This window comes from Entelurus aequoreus, linkage group LG13 (genome assembly GCF_033978785.1).
Source record: "Entelurus aequoreus isolate RoL-2023_Sb linkage group LG13, RoL_Eaeq_v1.1, whole genome shotgun sequence".
In the NCBI taxonomy this organism is placed as follows: domain Eukaryota; kingdom Metazoa; phylum Chordata; class Actinopteri; order Syngnathiformes; family Syngnathidae; genus Entelurus; species Entelurus aequoreus.
This window is the reverse complement of record NC_084743.1, coordinates 2,089,850-2,112,170: the sequence shown is the minus strand read 5'-3', so window position 1 is coordinate 2,112,170 and position 22,321 is coordinate 2,089,850. Positions and strand designations below refer to the sequence as shown.

The following is a 22,321-nucleotide window of genomic DNA, read 5'->3' as shown; positions in this document are numbered from 1 at the left end:
AAACGTTGTCAAAAAGCATGTTGTTTCAACGTTGTATTTGTGTTGTAGAATATTGGTTGGGAAATTACCAACATTTAATGGTCAAATTAACGTCAGAACCCAACATTGATTAAACGTACTCAAAAAGTATGTTGTTTCAACGTTGTATTTGTGTTGTACAATTTTGGTTGCGTAATGACCAACATTAAAGGGTCAAATCAACGTCAGAACCCAACATTGAATAAACGTCGTCAAAAAGTATGTTGTTTCAACGTTGTATTTGTGTTGTACAATTTTGGTTGCGTAATGACCAACATTAAAGGGTCAAATCAACGTCAGAACCCAACATTGAATAAACGTCGTCAGGAAGAACATTCTTTCAACGTTGTATTTGTGTCGTAGAATTTTGGTTGGGAAATTACCAAAATTCAATGGTCAAATCAACGTCAGAACCCAACATTGATTTGACGTCATCAAAAAGCAAGTTGTTTCAACGTTGTATTTGTGTTGGATAATATTGGTTGGAAAAAGACCAACATTTCAATGTCAAATCAACGTCAGAACCCAACATTGATTAAACATCGTCAAAAAGCGCGTTGTTTCAACGTTGTATTTGTGTCGTAGAATTTTGGTTGTAAAATGACCAAATTTCAATGGTCAAATCAACGTCAGAACCCAACATTAAATAAACGTCGTCAGAAAGCACATTCTTTCAACGTTGTATTTGTGTCGTAGAATTTTGGTTACAAAAAGATCAAAATTCAATGGTCAAATTAACGTCACAACCCAACATTGATTTAACGTTGTCAAAAAGCATGTTGTTTCAACGTTGTATTTGTGTTGGATAATATTAGTTGGAAAAAGACCAACATTTCAATGTCAAATCAACGTCAGAACCCAATATTGATTAAACATCGTCAAAAAGCATGTTGTTTCAACGTTGTATTTGTGTTGTAGAATATTGGTTGGGAAATGACCAAATTTCAATGGTGAAATGAACGTCAGAACCCAACATTGATTTAACGTCGTCAAAATGCATGTTTTTTCAACGTTGTATTTGTGTTGGATAATATTAGTTGGAAAAAGACCAACATTTCAGTGTCAAATCAACGTCAGAACCCAACATTGAATAAACGTCGTCAGAAAGCACGTTGTTTTAACGTTGTATTTGTGTTGTAGAATATTGGTTGGGAAATGACCAACATTCAATGGTCAAATCAACCTCACAACCCAATATTGATTAAATGTCGTCAAAAAGCATGTTGTTTCAACGTTGTATATGTGTCGTAGAATTTTGGTAGTAAAATGACCAACATTCAATGGTCAAATTAACGTCAGAACCCAACATTGATTTAACATCGTCAAAAAGCATGTTGTTTCAACGTTGTATTTGTGTTGTACAATTTTGGTTGCGTAATGACCAAAATTAAACGTCAGAACCCAACATTAAATAAACGTCGTGAAAAAGCACATTCTTTCAACGTTGTATTTGTGTCGTAGAATTTTGGTTGGAAAAAGATCAAAATTCAATGGTCAAATTAACGTCACAACCCAACATTGATTTAACGTTGTCAAAAAGCATGTTGTTTCAACGTTGTATTTGTGTTGGATAATATTGGTTAGAAAAAGACCAACATTTCAATGTCAAATCAACGTCAGAACCCGACATTGATTAAACGTCGTCAAAAACTGTTGTATTTGTGTTGCAGAATACTGGTTGTGAAATGACCAAAATTCAATGGTGAAATGAACGTCAGAACCCAACATTGATTAAACATCGTCAAAAAGCATGTTCTTTCAACGTTGTATTTGTGTCGTAGAATTTTGGTGGTAAAATGACCAAAATTCAATGGTCAAATTAACGTCAGAACCCAACATTGATTTAACGTTGTCAAAAAGCAAACGTTGTATTTGTGTCGTAGAATATTGTTTGGGAAATGACCAAATTTCAATGGTAAAATTAATGTCAACATTTAATGGTAAAATGAACGTCAGAACCCAACATTGATTTAACGTCGTCAAAAAGCATGTTGTTTCAACGTTGTATTTGTGTCGTAGAATATTGGTTGGGAAATGACCAACATTCAATGATCAAATCAACTTCACAACCCAATATTGATTAAACGTCGTCAAAAAGCATGTTGTTTCCATGTTGTATTTGTGTTGTGGAATATTGGTTGGGAAATGACTAAAATTAAAGGGTCAAATCAACGTCACAACCCAAGATTGACTAAACGTTGTCAAAAAGCATGTTGTTTCAACGTTGTATTTCTGTCGTAGAATATTGGTTGGGAAATGACCAAATTTCAATGGTCAAATTTATGTCAAAACCCAACATTGATTTAACGTCTTCAAAAAGCATGTTGTTTCAATGTTGTATTTGTGTCGTAGAATATTGGTTGGGAAATGACCAAAATTCAATGGTCAAATCAACTTCACTACCCAATATTGATTTAACATCTTCAAAAAGCATGTTGTTTCAATGTTGTAGTTGTGTTGTAGAATATTGGTTGGAAAAATACCAAATTTCAATGGTCAAATTAACGTCAGAACCCAACATTGATTAAACGTTGTCAAAAAGTATGTTGTTTCAACGTTGTATTTGTGTCGTAGAATTTTGGTTGGGAAATGACCAACATTTAATGGTAAAATTAACGTCAGAACCCAACATTGATTTAACGTCGTCAAAAAGCATGTTGTTTCAACGTTGTATTTGTGTTGTGGAATATTGGTTGTGAAATGACCAACATTTAATGGGAAAAATAATGTCAGAACCCAACATTAATTTTACGTCTTCAAAAAGCATGTTGTTTCAATGTTGTATTTGTGTTGTAGAATTTTGGTCGTGTAATGCCAAAATTCAATGGTCAAATCAACGTCAGAACCCAACATTGATTAAACATCGTCAAAAAGCATGTTGTTTCAACGTTATATTTGTGTTGTACAATCTTGGTTGTGCAATGACCAAAATTCAATAGTCAAATCAACGTCAGAACCCAACATTGATTAAACGTCGTCAAAAAGCACGTTGTTTCAATGTTGTAGTTGTGTTGTAGAATATTGGTTGGAAAAAGACCAAAATTCAATGGTCAAATTAACGTCAGAACCCAACATTGATTAAACGTTGTCAAAAAGTATGTTGTTTCAACGTTGTATTTGTGTCGTAGAATTTTGGTTGGGAAATGACCAACATTTAATGGTAAAATTAACGTCAGAACCCAACATTGATTTAACGTCGTCAAAAAGCATGTTGTTTCAACGTTGTATTTGTGTTGTGGAATATTGGTTGTGAAATGACCAACATTTAATGGGAAAAATAATGTCAGAACCCAACATTAATTTTACGTCTTCAAAAAGCATGTTGTTTCAATGTTGTATTTGTGTTGTAGAATTTTGGTCGTGTAATGGCCAAAATTCAATGGTCAAATCAACGTCAGAACCCAACATTGATTAAACATCGTCAAAAAGCATGTTGTTTCAACGTTATATTTGTGTTGTACAATCTTGGTTGTGCAATGACCAAAATTCAATAGTCAAATCAACGTCAGAACCCAACATTGATTAAACGTCGTCAAAAAGCACGTTGTTTCAATGTTGTAGTTGTGTTGTAGAATATTGGTTGGAAAAAGACCAAAATTCAATGGTCAAATCAACTTCACAACCCAATGTTGATTAAACGTCATCAAAAAGCATGTTGTTTCAACGTTGTCTTTGTGTTGTGGAATATTGGTTGGGAAATGACCAACATTTAATGGTCAAATCAACGTCAGAACCCAACATTGATTAAACGTCGTCAAAAAGCATGTTGTTTCAACGTTGTTATTGTCTTCTCCTGACTTCTGGGACGTCTGTTCAGGTTCCACGCAGACAACAAACAAAGAGAACGTCCAGAAAACAATTAGTCGACTAGATGAGGACGTAAGCACCTTGGGGCAAATCAGCAAACTGTCTGAGACCCTCAGTTGTCCGCACCAGGTACACACACACACACACACACACACACACACACACACACACACACACACACACACACACACACACACACACACACACACACACACACACACACACACACACACACACGCACACACACACACACACACACACACACACACGCACGTTTACCTTGCTTATGTCAGCCCTTAGATGAGGTGCTGAAGGACCTGATGGCCTCGGTGCACAAGGAGCTGTCAGAGAAGCAGTCCTTGGCCTTCAACATGACCTTCCTGCCCACCAAGCTGGAGTTCACAGCCGTCTCGGCCGAGAGCAGTTTCGTCTTCGAGTTCTCGTCGCCGGACGCCCGCTCCAACTTCGAGCAGGCCTTCGAGGAAGCAAAGAAGAAACTGGGTGAGTGAGGCGGATCACGTCGCTTCCGGTCCGGTTTCCAGTCCCCATCTACTCGATACTCGGGCAATAGATTATAGAAGTGATTCTCCAACGCTGGCTCCATCTAGTGGTACACCAAAGAATCACTTGATTAAAATAGGGTTTTATTTTCCTATATTCAAACACAGTGTTACTGTTCGAACTGCGTGTAATGTTACAGTGGGCGGAATTTAGAAATACGCTTTTTTTTTAATTTTTTAATCAAATGTGCCAAGGAAATACACAAGAGGACACAAGTACAGGAAATTAAATGAGCTCAAATATACCTACAAATATGTAAATTTTTACATGTAGCATTTTAGCGTCGATTAGCTTGCAGTCATTACTGACCAAAGATGTCTGATTATCACTCCACACAAGTCAATAACATAATCTTTGTGCATTCACGCACAGTATAAAATGTTTGGTGGACAAAATGAGACAAAGACAGAGTGGCATAAAACACGTCTTTCAGGAATGCGTTATGTTGATATGTGTCTGTGGTTTCTCTTTAATTTAATTTAATTATTTTTTATATTTGTATTTTTATTTATTTATTTATTTTTATTTTTATTTTTTTACATGTTGAGGGGAAAAACGCCTTTGGTGCATTTTTTTTTTTTGCTATTCCTGTCAATTATACTGTATGTGTCTAAAACCCAGTAAACAAATGTTTAAAAAAAAAAAAAAAAAAAGGCAAATAACACTCTAACCACTAGACCACTGAGTAGGTATATACCTACATATAATATATAATGCTATATAACACCTACAAATATGTACATACAGCTAGCCGAAATAGCATTTTAGCGTCATTACTGACCAAAGATGTCTGATTATCACTCCCCGCAAGTCAATAACATCAACAAAGCTCATCTTTGTACAGTATAAAAAGTTTGGTGGACAAAATGAGACAAAGACGGAGTGGCATAAAACACGTCTTTCAGGAATGCGTTATGTTTTATGTGTCTGTGGTTTTCTTTTCTTTATTTTAATTATTTCTTAAACATGCACCTGGGGATAGGTTGATTGGTAACACTAAATTGGCCCTAGTGTGTGAATGTGAGTGCGAATGTTGTCTGTCTTGTCTGTGTTGGCCCTGCGATGAGGTGGCGTCTTGTCCGGGGTGTACCCCGCCTTCCGCCCGAATGCAGCTGAGATAGGCTCCAGCGACCCCCCGCCGCCCCGAAAGGGACAAGCGGTAGAAAATGGATGGATGGATAGCTTGCTGTCATTACTGACCAAAGATGTCTGATTATCACTCCACGCAAGTCAATAACATCAACAAAGCTCATCTTTGCACAGTATAAAACGTTTGGTGGACAAAATGAGACAAAGACGGAGTGGCATAAAACACGTCTTTCAGGAATGCGGATCTTGGGCTGTTATTTGCCTTTTTTATTTTATTTTATTTTTTAAACATTTGTTTACTGGGTTTTAGACACATATAATTGACAGAAATAGCAAAAAATGCATCAAATGCTGTTTTCCCCCTCAACATGTAAAAAAATAAAAATAAAATAAATATAAATAAAAATAAATACAAAATAAATCTAAATAAATTAAAAATAAATACAAATACATACAAATAAATTAAAAATAAATTAAAATAAATTAAAATACAAATATAAATATTTTTATTTATTTTTATTCATTTTTATTTAAATCTAAATAAATTAAAAATAAATACAAATAAATTAAAAATAAATACAAATAAATAAAAATACAAATATAAATATTTTTATTTATTTTTATTCATTTTTATTTTTTTTATTTTTTTAAATTAAAAAAATTAAAAATAAATAAAAATACTTATATTTGTATTTTTGTGTATTTGTATATATTTGTATTTATTTTTAATGTATTTTTATTTATTTTGTATCTATTTGTATTTATTTTTTTTATTTTTTACATGTTGAGGGGAAAAACAGCATTTGATGCATTTTTTTGCTATTCCTGTCAATTATATGTGTCTAAAACCCAGTAAACAACATGTAAAAAAAATAAAAATAAAATAAATATAAATAAAAATAAATACAAAATAAATCTAAATAAATCTAAATCAATTAAAAATAAATACAAATAAATTAAAAATAAATACAAATAAATAAAAATATAAATATTTTTATTTATTTTTATTCATTTTTATTTAAATCTAAATAAATTAAAAATAAATACAAATAAATTAAAAATAAATAAAACTTATTTAAATTTATTTTTATTCATTTTTTTATTTTTTTTAATTAAAAAAATGTAAAATAAATAAAAAATACTTATATTTGTATTTTTATATATTTGTATATATTTGTATTTATTTTTAATGTATTTTTATTTATTTTGTATCTATTTGTATTTATTTATTTTTTATTTTTATTTTTTACATGTTGAGGGGAAAAACAGCATTTGATGCATTTTTTTTTGCTATTCCTGTCAATTATATGTGTCTAAAACCCAGTAAACAAATGTTTAAAAAAAGAAAAGAAAAAGGGCAAATAACGGCCCAAGATCCGATCCCATTAACGTGAAGATGAGTACTAGTTTGTCATTCTGGGTTGCCATGTGTGTTCAGCCATGAACAAGGACCAATGGGACCCCGAGTTCCTGAAGGCCATACCCATCATGAAGACGCGCAGTGGAATGCAGGTGAGATCTACCACCTCGTCGTTTACACAATGTGGACGTCACCTTTGTACAATTCTTCCCCCCAGTTTTCCTGTGCCTCCCCGAGCCACACCTGCCCCGAAAGCGGCTGTGAGGTGTGGGTGTGCAACAGCGACGGCTACGTCGGACAGGTGAGAATGTCGGCGTGGAAGGATTGTGGTTTGGAATAGCGACAGCTGTGATGTTTCCCCCTCAGGTGTGTCTCCTGAATATCAAAGATGAGCCCACAGTGGAGGCTTGCATCGCCGTGTGCTCGGCAAGGATCATCTGTATCGCTGCTGTGCCCGGACTGAAGGGGAGGTCAGTCAACACACACACACACACACGCACACACACACACACACACACACACACACACACACACACACACACACACACACACACACACACACACACACACACACACACACACACACACACACACACACACACACACACACAAGAGTTCCAGGTGAAAATGATTAACTAATTTTACAGTCATGGAAAATTAGGAAAGCATGTCAAATATCCTGGAAATGGTTAAGTTATCCTTGAAAATTGGAGCCTTGAATAGGTCGATAATTCATAACACACATTTATTTTGATTCATTATTTATTTGGTATTCATTATTATTTACAACACACATGGTATCGCACATGACATCACACACAGGTAAACACCCTGCGCAACTGCTTGTATCGCACACGGTATCACACACAAGTAAACACCCTGCAGGACAGCGTGTATCGCACATGATATCACACACAAGTAAACACGCTGCAGGACTGCTTCTATCGCACATGATATCACACATGGTATCGCACATGACATCACACACAAGTAAACACCCTGCACGGCTGCTTGTATTGCACATGATGTCACACACAAGTAGACACTGTAGGACTGTCTGTATCGCACATGATACCACACAAGTAGACACTGTAGGACTGTCTGTATCGCACATGATATCACACGCAAGTAAACACACCAGGACTGCGTGTATCGCACATGATATCACACACAAGTAAACACGCTGCAGGACTGCTTGTATCGCACATGACATCACACACAAGTAAACACACTGCAGGACTGCGTGTATCGCACATGATATCACACACAAGTAAACACTCTGCAGGACTGCTTCTATCGCACATGATATCACACACAAGTAGACACGCTGCAGGACTGCTTGTATCGCACATGACATCACACACAAGTAAACACTCTGCACAACTGCTTGTATTGCACATGATATCACACACAAGTAAACACCCTGCACAACTGCTTGTATTGCACATTATATCACACACAAGTAAACACCCTGCAGGACAGCGTGTATCGCACATGATATTACACACAAGTAAACACGCTGCAGGACTGCTTCTATCGCACATGATATCACACATGGTATCGCACATGACATCGCACACAAGTAAACACCCTGCACAACTGCTTGTATTGCACATGACATCACACACAAGTAAACACCCTGCAGGACAGCTTGTATCGCACATGATATTACACACAAGTAAACACGCTGCAGGACTGCTTCTATCGCACATGATATCACACATGGTATCGCACATGACATCACACACAAGTAAACACCCTGCACAACTGCTTGTATTGCACATCATATCACACACAAGTAAACACCCTGCAGGATTGCGTGTATCGCACATCATATCACACGCAAGTAAACACGCTGCAGGACAGTGTGTATCGCACATGATATCACACGCAAGTAAACACCCTGCAGGACCGCTTGTATCGCACATGATATCACACACAAGTAAACATGCTGCAGGACTGCTTGTATCGCACCTGATATCACACACAAGTAAACACGCTGCAGGACTACTTGTATCGCACATGATATCACACACTTTACATGCAAGCACATATCATTCAGGTGTTATTTTTTGCCTATGTAAGACAGATATTCGATACCAATATGTGATGGGTAAATACCAATATGGGATGTGTAAATACCAATATGGGATGGGTAAATACCAATATGGGATGGGTAAATACCAATATGGGATGTGTAAATACCAATATGGGTTTGGTAAATACCAATATGGGATGGGTAAATACCAATATGGGATGGGTAAATACCAAAATGGGATGTGTAAATACCAAGATGGGATGGGTAAATACCAATATGGGATGGGTAAATACCAATATGGGATGGGTAAATACCAATATGGGATGGATAAATACCAATATGGGATGGGTAAATACCAATATGGGATGGGTAAATACCAATATGGGATGTGTAAATACCAATATGGGCTGTGTAAATACCAATACGGGTTTGGTAAATACCAATATGGGATGGGTAAATACCAATATGGGATGTGTAAATACCAATATGGGATGGGTAAATACCAATATGGGATGGGTAAATACCAATATGGGCTGTGTAAATACCAATATGGGTTTGGTAAATACCAATATGGGATGTGTAAATAACAATATGGGTTTGGTAAATACCAATATGGGATGTGCAAATACTAATATGGGATGTGTAAATACCAATATGGGATGGGTAAATACCAATATGGGATGTGTAAATACCAATATGGGATGTGTAAATACCAATATGGGTTTGGTAAATACCAATATGGGATGGGTAAATACCAATATGGGATGGGTAAATACCAATATGGGCTGGGTAAATACCAATATGGGCTGTGTAAATACCAATATGGGTTTGGTAAATACCAATATGGGATGTGTAAATACCAATATGGGATGTGTAAATACCAATATGGGATGGGTAAATACCAATATGGGATGTGTAAATACCAATATGGGATGGGTAAATACCAATATGGGATGGGTAAATACCAATATGGGATGGATAAATACCAATATGGGATGTGTAAATACCAATATGGGATGAGTAAATACCAATATGGGATGGGTAAACCAGTGTCTCTTGACTTCCCAGGGAGCGTGGACACGGGGCGGCCGCCGCTCCCACCACGCCCGACCACAACCAGCAGCAGCTGCACATTTCCATCTCTCGCTCCTCCCTGGAGATGACCGATCAACCCGCCGGTAATTTCCCCCACACCACCACGTCACCAGCGAAGACGCCATGTCGTTTTAACACCTTGCTGTTTTGAAGGTCCGGGGGCGGAGCTTGTCCCGTTCGACAGCGACGACACGGACGACGAGGACTCGCCGAGCCCTTCATCCACCCTGCAGAGTCAAGCCAGTCACTCCACCATCTCCTCCAGCTACGGCAGTGAGTCACCTCAGTGGGCACGTCTCATATATATATATATATATTTTTTTTTAAATTATTATTATTATTTTTTAATTTTTTATTTATATACATATATATATATATATATATATATATATATATATATATATATATATATATATATATATATATATATATATATATATGTATATATATATATTTTTTATTATTATTATTTTTTTTTTTTATTTATTTATATATATACATATATATATATATATATATATATATATATATATATTAAAAAATACAAAAATAAATAAATAAAAAATAAATTAAAAAAAAAAATAAAAAATATATATATATATGTATGTATATATATATATATATATATATATATATATATATATATATATATATATATATATATATATATATATATATACATACAGTATATACATATATACATTGTCTTTATAATCCGTTTTGTCATTTAACATCAATTAACATTGATGTTCATCAACATTTAACATTGTCACGTTATCGATAGGAAAATTCATTTTTAGACAATATGATTTGCCTGAGCGACTAGGAGACACCAACCAAGAGTAACAAGCGGTAGAAAATGGATTAGAAAGGAAAGATTAAAAAAAATAAATAAAATTGTTTTTATTTATTTATTTATTTTTTTTAAACTTGGGACTTCCTGTGGGTCGGATTTTGGATGCTGAGGGGCCCGGATCCGGCCCGCGGGCCGTAGTTTGGGGACCCCTGCTTTACATTGTATCTCTATTTTTTAAATAATTTTTGCAATAAATGGGCCCCGGGACGCACGTTGAATAGTGATATCTGTGCTGAAGCACACATGGATCACTGTCCCTGTCCCTGTCCCTGATTTCCTTCTTCATCTCCCCCCCCCCCCGAAGACGAAGAGGCTCCGTGCTCCAAGGACTTGGTCGCCGAGACCACCAGCAGCGAGGAGGAGCAGGAGTTGTCGGTGGCCAGCTCATACTCCGCCCCGGGGACGTTGACGGTCGAAGGAGGAGGAGGCAGAGCCCACGCGGAAAGCCCGATGGACGGCCGCGCCATGCGCCGCTCCTCCAGGGGCTCCTTCACCCGAGCCAGCCTGGAAGACCTGCTCAGCATCGACCCCGAGGCCTACCAGAGCTCCGTGTGGCTCGGCACCGAAGACGGATGGTGTGTGTGTGTGTGTGTGTGATACTCTTAACAAAATGTTCCGACTGCGTGGCATGATACTCTCCAATCCTTCTTCCCGGTCCAGTATCCACGTGTACCAGTCCTCAGACAATATTCGCAACCGCAAGAACAGCATGAAGATGCAGCACGCCGCCTCCATCTTGTGTATACTGTAAGTGTTCCGCCACATGCAAATATCTTTGTGTACATCATGTGGTTGTTTACCCCTTCTTGCAGGTACTTGGACAACAAAGTCTTTGTGTCGCTCGCCAACGGTGAAGTGATCGTCTACCAGAGAGAAGCAGGTAAACTCGCACTGTGCATGGAAATGACACATCCACCCACACTGCAAAAAATCCGTGTTCAAAGCCAACAACAAAAAATGCAGAAATTAGGGGTATTTTATTTGAACTAACAAATAAAATACCCCTAATTTTTGTATTTTTTGCAAAAAAAAAGTTTGTATTTTTTGCAAAAAGTAAGTGTTTAAAAACAAGGACAAAAATACAAAAATCAGGGGTATTTTATTTGAACTAACAAATAAAATACCCCTAAATACAAAAATTTGGGGTATTTTATTTGTTAGTTCAAATAAAATACCCCTAATTTTTGTATTTTTATTAATTTTTTTCTTGTTTTTGAACGCTGACTTTTTGCAGTGTGGAAATTACACATCCACCCACACTTGTTTTCTTGTTCAAAAACAAGAAAGAAAAAAAAAATTAGGGGTATTTTATTTGAACTAACAAATAAAATACCCCTCATTTTTGTATTTTTTGCAAAACATTTTTTTTTATTTTTTGCAAAAAGTCAGTGTTTAAAAACAAGAAGAAAAAAATACAAAAATTTGGGGTATTTTATTGTTTTGTCTTTTTTTGTTCTTGTTTTTAAACACCGACTTTTTGTATTTGTTTTTCTTATTTTTGATTTTTTTAAACAAAAATTAGGGGTATTTTATTTGTTAGTTCAAATAAAATACCCCTATTTTTTGTATATTTTTTCTTGTTTTTGAATTTTTGTAATTTTTTTTCTTGTTTTTGAACACTGACTTTTTGCAGTGTGGAAATGACACATCCACCCACACTGTGTGGGTGGATGTGTTCAAAAACAAGAAAAAAAATTACAAAAATTAGGGGTATTTTATTTGAACTAACAAAAATGTTTGTATTGTTTTTCTTGTTTTTGAACACTGACTTTTTTACACATCCACCCATACTGCAAAAAGTCAGTGTTCAAAAACAAGAAAAAAAAATACAAAAATTAGCGGTATTTTATTCAAACTAACAAATAAAATACCCCTAATTTTTGTTTAGTTTTTTCTTGTTTTTGAAAAAAAAATAATACAAAAATTAGGGGTATTTTATTTGTTAGTTCAAATAAAATACCCCTATTTTTTTATTTTTTTTATTGTGTTTGAATTATTTTTTTTTTTACAAAAATTAGGGGTATTTTATTTGTTAGTTCAAATTAAATACCACCTTTTTTTTCTTTTTTTTTTCTTGTTTTTGTGCACTGACTTTTTGCAGTGTGGAAAATTACACATCCACCCACACTGCAAAAAGTCAGTGTTCAAAAACAAGAACAAAAAATACAACAAAAAAGGGGTATTTTATTTGAACTAACAAATAAAATACCCCTAAAAAAAAATATTTTTCAAAACATTTTCAAAAACAAGAAAAAAAATTACAAAAATTAGGGGTATTTTACTTGAACTAACAAATAAAATACCCCTAATTTTTGTATTTTTTTTCTTGTTTTTGAACACTGACTTTTTGCACTGTGGAAATTACACATCCACCCACACTGCAAAAAGTCAGGGCAAGGAAAAACTCAACAATGAGTCAATGGGATGACAATGAGAAACCTTGGAGAGGACTGCAGATGTGGGTAACTATTTTAAAAAAAGGGTTTCAAGTGTACAGGAGTCCTGTATTGTTAAATCAATGAAATAGAATAAAACAATAAAAGACCACTCGCCCATTTAAAAGACGGATAATAAAAGTTGGTTTTAAAACGACACTTCACTCGCAATTTCTAGATACCAAAATGAGTTATAATGAATTAAAAGGAGGAGAGAAATTTGACAAGCAACACAAGACTTTGTGCTCCTTTTAAGTCTCCATTTCTTGTCTGCAGGCAGCTTCTGGGACCCCCAGTCGTCCCAGACCTTAATTTTGGGCACGCCCAGCAGCCCCGTCACCAAGATGGTTCCCGTGGGAGGGAAGCTGTGGTGTGGCTCCCTCAACCGAGTCCTCATCATCAACGCTACCAAGCTGGTGCAGGAGGTAAATGCTGCTCCGTCCCTCCCGGAATTTGCAATGTCGCGTAGTTTATAAACGCCCTGTACGTAACATGTATTCATTCAGGCCAAGACAAGTAAGAACATATTTCCATTTGCAATTCTAACCCAGCAAAGAGCCAGCGTTTACATGTTAGAGATGTTGAAGCGTGATGATAATCTCATATCCTTTCTCCAACAAAAATGCACATTTTGTATAAACCTCAAAAGTCCTATTTTGGTACTTGACGCATGCTAACTGTTGACATGCTAGCTTGTTGAGCTCATATATTTTGTTACCTGATGGTATCTGGCTAGCATGCTAACTGTTAGCATTTCAGTTAGGCTTTGGCTTTTCAGCATTTAAACATTACTTTTTAATATTTTTTTTAAATTTTCATGGCCTTTTTTTTTAATCAAATAAAACCGTTTTTTTGGCAAACAGCTTTCAAAATGGAACATTTGATGTGAAGTAATTAAAGCCTTAAATAGGTCAATAATTCATAACAACATTAATTATTATTTTTTAGCAAAGAGAGTTAATTTTTTTAATTTTTTTTACTACAAACACTCACTGTAAGTCTCTAAATCAGGTGTGTCCAAATGGTATACTATTTTGTTACTTGATGCTATCTGGCGAGCGTGCTAACTGTTAGCATTTCAGTTCGGCTTTGACTTTTCAGCATTCAAATATAAATCCACTTTATTTATATAGCACTATTAAGAAACACTGTTTCCAGAGTGTTGCATGTAAGAATAATAATAAGTAATCCGATTAAACGTATTTAAAGTTATAGATACAATAAAAAAATTAAAAAATTAAATAAAATAATGAAAAAGATGAGAATTAAATACACCAAAATAAGTACAATTTAAAAAATGATAATAATAAAAAATAATGAAAAAGATGAGAATTAAATACACCAAAATAAGTAAAAACAAATCAATAAAAACGTATTTAAAGTTATAGATATAATAAAAAAATAAAATAAAATAATGAAAAAGATGAGAATTAAATGCACCAAAATAAGTACAATTTAAAAAAAAATAATAATAAAAATTATGAAAAAGATGAGAATTAAATACACCAAAATAAGTAAAAACAAATCAATAAAAACGTATTTAAAGTTATAGATACAATAAAAAAATAAAATAAAATAATGAAAAAGATGACAATTAAATACACCAAAATAAGTACAATTTAAAAAAATTATAATAATAAAAATAATGAAAAAGATGAGAATTAAATACACCAAAATAAGTAAAAACAAATCAATAAAAACGTATTTAAAGTTATAGATACAATAAAAAATAAATAAATAATAAAATAATGAAAAAGATGAGAATTAAATACACCAAAAAAAGTATAATTTAAAAAAAAAAAATAATAAAAATAATTAAAAAGATGAGAATTAAATACACCAAAATAAGTAAAAACAAATCAATAAAAACGTATTTAAAGTTATAGATACAATAAAAATAAAAAATAAAATAAAATAATGAAAAATATGAGAATTAAATACACCAAAATAAGTATAATTAAAAAAAAAATAAAAATAAAAAGTTGACAATTAAATACACCAAAATAAGTACAATTAAAAAAAATAATAATAATAAAAATAATGAAAAAGATGAGAATTAAATACACCAAAATAAATAAAAACAAATAAAAAAAAACGTATTTAAAGTTATAGATACAATAAAAAAAAACTAATAAAATAAAATAATGAAAAAGATGAGAATTAAATACACCAAAATAAGTATAATTTAAAAAATAATAATAATAAAAATAATTAAAAAGATGAGAATTAAATACACCAAAATAAGTAAAAACAAATCAATAAAATAGAATAAACAATAAAAGACACAGTGGACGTGACTCAAGCCGATTTAGAAAACTAGAAAATAAAAGTTGGTTTTGAGATTAAACTTTAAAAATGAACTTGCAATTTCTACTGAAATGGCAATTTCTAGTTACTAACATTACAGTAGCTATAATGAATGTAAACAGTACAGTACTGAGTATGTGCTTTTACTGCCATCTACTGTCTACTTTTAAGTCTGTGCGGGATAAAACCAGTACAACGTCAATGCAGTATTTCTTTTCCCCTTTTTTGTTGAAATCCTGTGTTTTATGAGGTGAGCTTCACAGGAAACACTGAAAACATTACTAACAAATTCATAAAATCACAAGTTTGTGCAAGGCTTTTTAAAAAAAAAAAAAAAAAAAAAAAAAATCTCAAATCATTGCAACTTTCTGAAAAAGATGCTGCCAATTCAGGCAATGACCATAAAAGTGGATGTGGAGAAGACTTGATTGCAGATGTCCTCCCTGTCCCAGCACTGCTTGCAGGTGGGGGCGGACAGCAGCCGCTGCGTGACGTGCATGGTGGCGTACGGGCAGGGGGTGTGGTTGGCCCTGCAGGGCAGCGCCCATGTCAGGCTGTACCACGCCCAGACGCGGGAGAGCCTGATGGAGGTGGACGTGGCGCCTGCCGTCCACAAGATGCTGGCGGGTAAGACGCCGTCTGAAGTCCGTCTCATCGGGCGCCGCCCTTCACCTCCGTCCTCCTCCTCCTCCTCACGCAGGTGCAGACGCCATCATCAGGCAGCACAAGGCGGCCTGCCTGAGAATCACAGCGCTGCTGGCCTGCAAAGACCTCCTGTGGATCGGAACCAGTGCAGGTAAAGCTCGGCGTTTCATCCCTGGCTAATGTTGATGTTCCACTTGAAATCCTACGTCCAGATCTGGGCTGGACGGTAAAAGATATCAATATGTATCGCCATGGATGAAACTTCACATTTAATATTATTTCATGTCAAAAACACAAAATAGGCAATATTCTCCCCCCCAAAAAGTGTTAAAAACTGTTAAAAAAAACTGTAAGGAAGTGTAACAAAGAGTTAAAAACTGTTAGGAACAGTTAGAAAGTGTTACAAACTGTTAAGAACTGTTAAATACTACTAGGAACTGTTAAAAAAAACCTGTAGGGGAGTGTTAAAAACTGTTAGGAACAGTTAGAAAGTGTTAAAAACTGTTAAAAACTGTTACAAACTAAAAAAAAAACTGTAAGGAAGTGTTAAAAACTGTTAGGAACAGTTAGAAAGTGTTAAAAACTGTTAAAAACTGTTACAAACTAAAAAAAAAACTGTAAGGAAGTGTTAAAAGCTGTTAGGAACAGTTACGAAGTGTTAAAAACTGTTAGGAAGTGTTAAAAAAAACTGTTAGGAAGTGTTAAAAAACTGTAAGGAAGTGTAACAAAGTGTTAAAAACTGTTAGGAACAGTTAGAAAGTGTTAAAAACTGTTACAAACTAAAAAATAAACTGTAAGGAAGTGTTAAAAGCTGTTAGGAACAGTTACGAAGTGTTAAAAACTGTTAGGAAGTGTTAAAAAAACTGTTAGGAAGTGTTAAAAAACTGTAAGGAAGTGTAACAAAGTGTTAAAAACTGTTAGGAACAGTTAGGAAGTGTTACAAAGTGTTAAAATCTGTTAGGAACTGTTAAATACTGTTAGGAACTGTTAAAAAAAACTGTAAGGAAGTGTAACAAAGAGTTAAAAACTGTTAGGAACAGTTAGAAAGTGTTACAAACTGTTAGGAACTGTTAAATGCTATTAGGAACTGTTAAAAAAACCTGTAAGGAAGTGTTAAAAACTGTTAGGAAGTGTTAAAAAAAAACTGTTAGGAAGTGTTAAAAAACTGTAAGGAAGTGTAACAAAGTGTTAAAAACTGTTAAGAACAGTTAGAAAGTGTTAAAAACTGTTAGGAACAGTTACGAAGTGTTAAAAACAGTTAGGAAGTGTTAAAAAAAAAACTGTTAGGAAGTGTTAAAAAACTGTAAGGAAGTGTAACAAAGTGTTAAAAACTGTTAGGAACAGTTAGAAAGTGTTAAAAACTGTTACAAACTAAAAAAAAAACTGTAAGGAAGTGTTAAAAGCTGTTAGGAACAGTTACGAAGTGTTAAAAACTGTTAGGAAGTGTTAAAAAAAACTGTTAGGAAGTGTTAAAAAACTGTAAGGAAGTGTAACAAAGTGTTAAAAACTGTTAGGAACAGTTAGGAAGTGTTACAAAGTGTTAAAATCTGTTAGGAACTGTTAAATACTGTTAGGAACTGTTAAAAAAACCTGTAAGGAAGTGTTAAAAACTGTTAGGAACAGTTACGAAGTGTTACAAAGTGTTAAAATCTGTTAGGAACTGTTAGAAACAAGAAGTGTAAAGAAGTGTTACAAACTGTTAGGAAGTGTTAAAAAAAACTGTAAGGAAGTGTTAAAAGCTGTTAGGAACAGTTACAAAGTGTTAAAAACTGTTAGGAACTGTTAAAAAACTGTAAGGAACTGTAACAAAGTGTTAAAAACTGTTAGGAACAGTTAGAAAGTGTTACAAACTGTTAAAAACTGTTAGGAACTGTTAAATACTGTTAGGAACTGTTAAAAAAAACTGTAAGGAAGTGTAACAAAGAGTTAAAAACTGTTAGGAACAGTTAGAAAGTGTTACAAACTGTTAGGAACTGTTAAATGCTATTAGGAACTGTTAAAAAAACCTGTAAGGAAGTGTTAAAAACTGTTAGGAAGTGTTAAAAAAAAACTGTTAGGAAGTGTTAAAAAACTGTAAGGAAGTGTAACAAAGTGTTAAAAACTGTTAAGAACAGTTAGAAAGTGTTAAAAACTGTTAGGAACAGTTACGAAGTGTTAAAAACTGTTAGGAAGTGTTAAAAAAAACTGTTAGGAAGTGTTAAAAAACTGTAAGGAAGTGTAACAAAGTGTTAAAAACTGTTAGGAACAGTTAGGAAGTGTTACAAAGTGTTAAAATCTGTTAGGAACTGTTAAATACTGTTAGGAACTGTTAAAAAAACCTGTAAGGAAGTGTTAAAAACTGTTAGGAACAGTTAGAAAGTGTTAAAAACTGTTAAAAACTGTTAAAAACTAAAAAAACAACTGTAAGGAAGTGTTAAAAGCTGTTAGGAACAGTTACGAAGTGTTAAAAACTGTTAGGAAGTGTTAAAAAAAACCGTTAGGAAGTGTTAAAAAACTGTAAGGAAGTGTAACAAAGTGTTAAAAACTGTTAGGAACAGTTAGAAAGTGTTACAAAGTGTTAAAATCTGTTAGGAACTGTTAGAAACAGGAAGTGTAAAGAAGTGTTACAAACTGTTAGGAAGTGTTAAAAAAAACTGTAATGAAGTGTTAAAAGCTGTTAGGAACAGTTAAGAAGTGTTAAAAACTGTTAGGAACTGTTAAAAAAAACCTGAGGAAGTGTAACAAAGTGTTAAAAACTGTTAGGAACAGTTACGAAGTGTTACAAAGTGTTAAAATCTGTTAGGAACTGTTAGAAACAAGAAGTGTAAAGAAGTGTTACAAACTGTTAGGAAGTGTTAAAAAAAACTGTAAGGAAGTGTTAAAAGCTGTTAGGAACAGTTACAAAGTGTTAAAAACTGTTAGGAACTGTTAAAAAACTGTAAGGAACTGTAACAAAGTGTTAAAAACTGTTAGGAACAGTTAGAAAGTGTTACAAACTGTTAAAAACTGTTAGGAACTGTTAAAAACTGTTAGGAACTGTTAAAAAAACTGTAAGAAAGTGTAACAAAGTGTTAAAAACTGTTAGGAACAGTTAGAAAGTGTTACAAACTGTTAAAAACTGTTAGGAACTGTTTAAAAAAACTGTAAGGAAGTGTTAAAAGCTGTTAGGAACAGTTAGGAAGTGTTAAAAACTGTTAGGGGGTGTTAAAAAAACTGTAAGGAAGTGTAACAAAGTGTTAAAAACTGTTAGGAACAGTTAGGAAGTGTTACGAACTGTTAAAATCTGTTAGGAACTGTTAGAAACAGAGAGTGTTAAGAAGTGTTACAAACTCTTAGGAACTGTTAAAAACTTTTAGGAACTGTTAAAAAAACTGAAAGGATGTGTAACAAAGTGTTAAAAACTGTTAGGAAAAGTTAGAAAGTGTTACAAACTGTTAAAAACTGTTAAGAACTGTTAAAAAACTGTAAGGAAGTCTAACGAAGTGTTAAAAACTGTTACGAACTGTTAAAAAAAACTGTAAGGAAGTGTTAAAAGCTGTTAGGAACAGTTACAAAGTGTTAAAAACTGTTAAAAAAAAAACCCTGAGGAAGTGTAACAAAGTGTTAAAAATTGTTAGGAACAGTTACGAAGTGTTACAAAGTGTTAAAATCTGTTAAGAACTGTTAAAAAACTGTAAGGAAGTCTAACAAAGTGTTAAAAACTGTTACGAACTGTTAAAAAAAACTGTAAGGAAGTGTTAAAAGCTGTTAGGAACAGTTACAAAGTGTTAAAAACGGTTAAGAACTGTTAAAAAAACTGTAAGGAAGTGTAACAAAGTGTTAAAAACAGTTAGGAACAGTTAGGAAGTGTTAAAAACTGTTAGGAACTGTTAAAAAAAAACCTGGCTCAGAGGAGCAGTGTGATGTAGCACTATGCCAGAAAAGTAGTTCCTCTGCGTTAGCTCCACCAATGTCGTTATTGTTAAATATGAAGGTCACGACAGCAATGTTGTTTTTTTGTTTTTTTAGAGCGCTCTCTTGGCGTAATAGATCAAGCCCTAATACCTGCATTGTTAGCCGCCTCTTACTAACAGTTGTTTACTATTTAGAAGGCGCACAAAAGGGAAAGACCTGAAGGTGTGTTTCCCCCCCAGGTGTGGTCCTCACCCTGGCCATACCAGCAGTCACGTCTGGGACGGCAGCTTGTGCGCTGAAAAGCCCCCCCCTTCCCATGGGCTCCGCACACGGACACACGGGCCACGTTCGATTCCTGACCTCTATCGAGCTGCCGGAAGGTTCCGGAATGACGTTCCCACCTCCGGTGTCGGACTCCACAGGTACAGTTTTGTTACCTCATGACCACAAACTGGAAGAAAAAAAATGGGATAGGTTACGACCTCTAAAGGTTTAGCCTGGCAAGTTACCTGGTTACTACTTTCCCCCGAGCTTTTCTTCCCTGCACTCACGCACAACAGTGACCTGGAGAACAACAGATAAGATTCAGAATCCAGTCTCATAATATTTGACTTGGTATAAAAATGAAAATAAAAGCTTAAAGTCGGTTAGAGATCCCAAAAGCTCCTCTTGGCTGCCGACGTACGACTTTGACACAAAGTGGTGGCCGCAAAATTGCTTACTGAGTGTTACGGAATATTAAAAACTGTTAGGAAGTGTTACAAAGTGTTAGGAAGTATTACAAACTGTTACAAACGGTTAGGAACTGTTAGGAAGTATTAAGGAGTGTTACCAAGTGGTAAAAACTGTTAGGAACTGTTAAAAAAAACTGTAAGGAAGTGTAACCAAGTGTTAAAAACTGTTACGAACTGTTAAAATAAACTGATAGGAAGTGTTAGGAACTGTTAGAAACAGGAAGTGTTAAGAAGTGTTACGAAGTGTTAGGAACTGTTAGAAACAAAAGCAGCCAGGAAGTGTTAAGAAATCTTAGGAACTGTTAGAAGCAGGAAGTGTTAAGAGGTGTTACGAACTGTTAGGAAGTGTTACAAAGTGTTAGAAACAGGAAGTGTTAAGAGGGGTTACGAACTGTTAGGAAGTGTTACAACGTGTTAGAAACAGGAAGTGTTAAAAGGTGTTACGAACTGTTAGGAAGTGTTACAAAGTGTTAGAAACCGGAAGTGTTAAGAGGTGTTACAAAGTGTTAGAAACAGGAAGTGTTAAGAGGTGTTACGAACTGTTAGGAAGTGTTACAAACTATTAGGAAGTGTTACAAAGTATTAGAAACAGGAAGTGTTAAGAGGTGTTAAGAACTGTTAGGAAGTGTTAGAAAGTATTAGAAACAGGAAGTGTTAAGAGGTGTTACGAACTGTTAGGAAGTGTTACAAAGTGTTAGAAACAGGAAGTGTTAAGAGGTGTTACGAACTGTTAGGAAGTGTTACAAAGTATTAGAAACAGGAAGTGTTAAAAGGTGTTACGAACTGTTAGGAAGTGTTACAAAGTGTTAGAAACAGAAAGTGTTAAGAGGTGTTACGAACTGTTAGGAAGTGTTACAAAGTATTAGAAACAGGAAGTGTTAAAAGGTGTTACGAACTGTTAGGAAGTGTTACAAAGTATTAGAAACAGGAAGTGTTAAAAGGTGTTACGAACTGTTAGGAAGTGTTACAAAGTGTTAGAAACAGAAAGTGTTAAGAGGTGTTACAAAGTGTTAGAAACAGGAAGTGTTAAGAGGTGTTACGAACTGTTAGGAATTGTTAAGAGGTGTTACGAACTGTTAGGAAGTGTTACAAAGTATTAGAAACAGGAAGTGTTAAGAGGTGTTACAAAGTGTTAGAAACAGGAAGTGTTAAGAGGTGTTACGAACTGTTAGGAAGTGTTAGGAGGTGTTACGAACTGTTAGGAAGTGTTACAAAGTGTTAGAAACAGGAAGTGTTAAAAGGTGTTACGAACTGTTAGGAAGTGTTACAAAGTGTTAGAAACAGGAAGTGTTACGAACTGTTAGGAAGTGTTACAAAGTATTAGAAACAGGAAGTGTTAAGAGGTGTTACGAACTGTTAGGAAGTGTTACAAAGTATTAGAAACAGGAAGTGTTACGAACTGTTAGGAAGTGTTACAAACTGTTAGGAAGTGTTAGAAAGTATTAGAAACAGGAAGTGTTAAGAGGTGTTACGAGCTGTTAGGAAGTGTTACAAAGTATTAGA

At 34.4% G+C, this 22,321-nt stretch overlaps 1 protein-coding gene across 4 annotated transcripts in view; it reads left to right on the top strand.

The window, feature by feature from the left end:
- LOC133663052 (rho guanine nucleotide exchange factor 17-like) overlaps window positions 1–22,321 on the top strand; it is a 141,467-nt gene that overhangs the window by 115,949 nt on the left and 3,197 nt on the right. For all 4 annotated transcript variants that reach the window (XR_009828221.1, XR_009828222.1, XR_009828220.1 and 1 more), the window contains exons 10-23: window positions 3,836–3,954; window positions 4,119–4,326; window positions 6,914–6,987; window positions 7,053–7,136; window positions 7,202–7,305; window positions 9,942–10,051; window positions 10,122–10,241; window positions 11,129–11,399; window positions 11,485–11,571; window positions 11,637–11,704; window positions 13,536–13,684; window positions 16,019–16,193; window positions 16,267–16,362; window positions 20,324–20,506. Coding sequence is in view for 1 of the 4 variants with exons in the window: in XM_062067236.1 (XP_061923220.1) it covers window positions 3,836–3,954; window positions 4,119–4,326; window positions 6,914–6,987; window positions 7,053–7,136; window positions 7,202–7,305; window positions 9,942–10,051; window positions 10,122–10,241; window positions 11,129–11,399; window positions 11,485–11,571; window positions 11,637–11,704; window positions 13,536–13,684; window positions 16,019–16,193; window positions 16,267–16,362; window positions 20,324–20,506 (1,848 nt within the window). In the remaining 3 variants the exon portion in view is untranslated. The remainder of the gene's footprint in view (window positions 1–3,835; window positions 3,955–4,118; window positions 4,327–6,913; window positions 6,988–7,052; window positions 7,137–7,201; window positions 7,306–9,941; window positions 10,052–10,121; window positions 10,242–11,128; window positions 11,400–11,484; window positions 11,572–11,636; window positions 11,705–13,535; window positions 13,685–16,018; window positions 16,194–16,266; window positions 16,363–20,323; window positions 20,507–22,321) is intronic.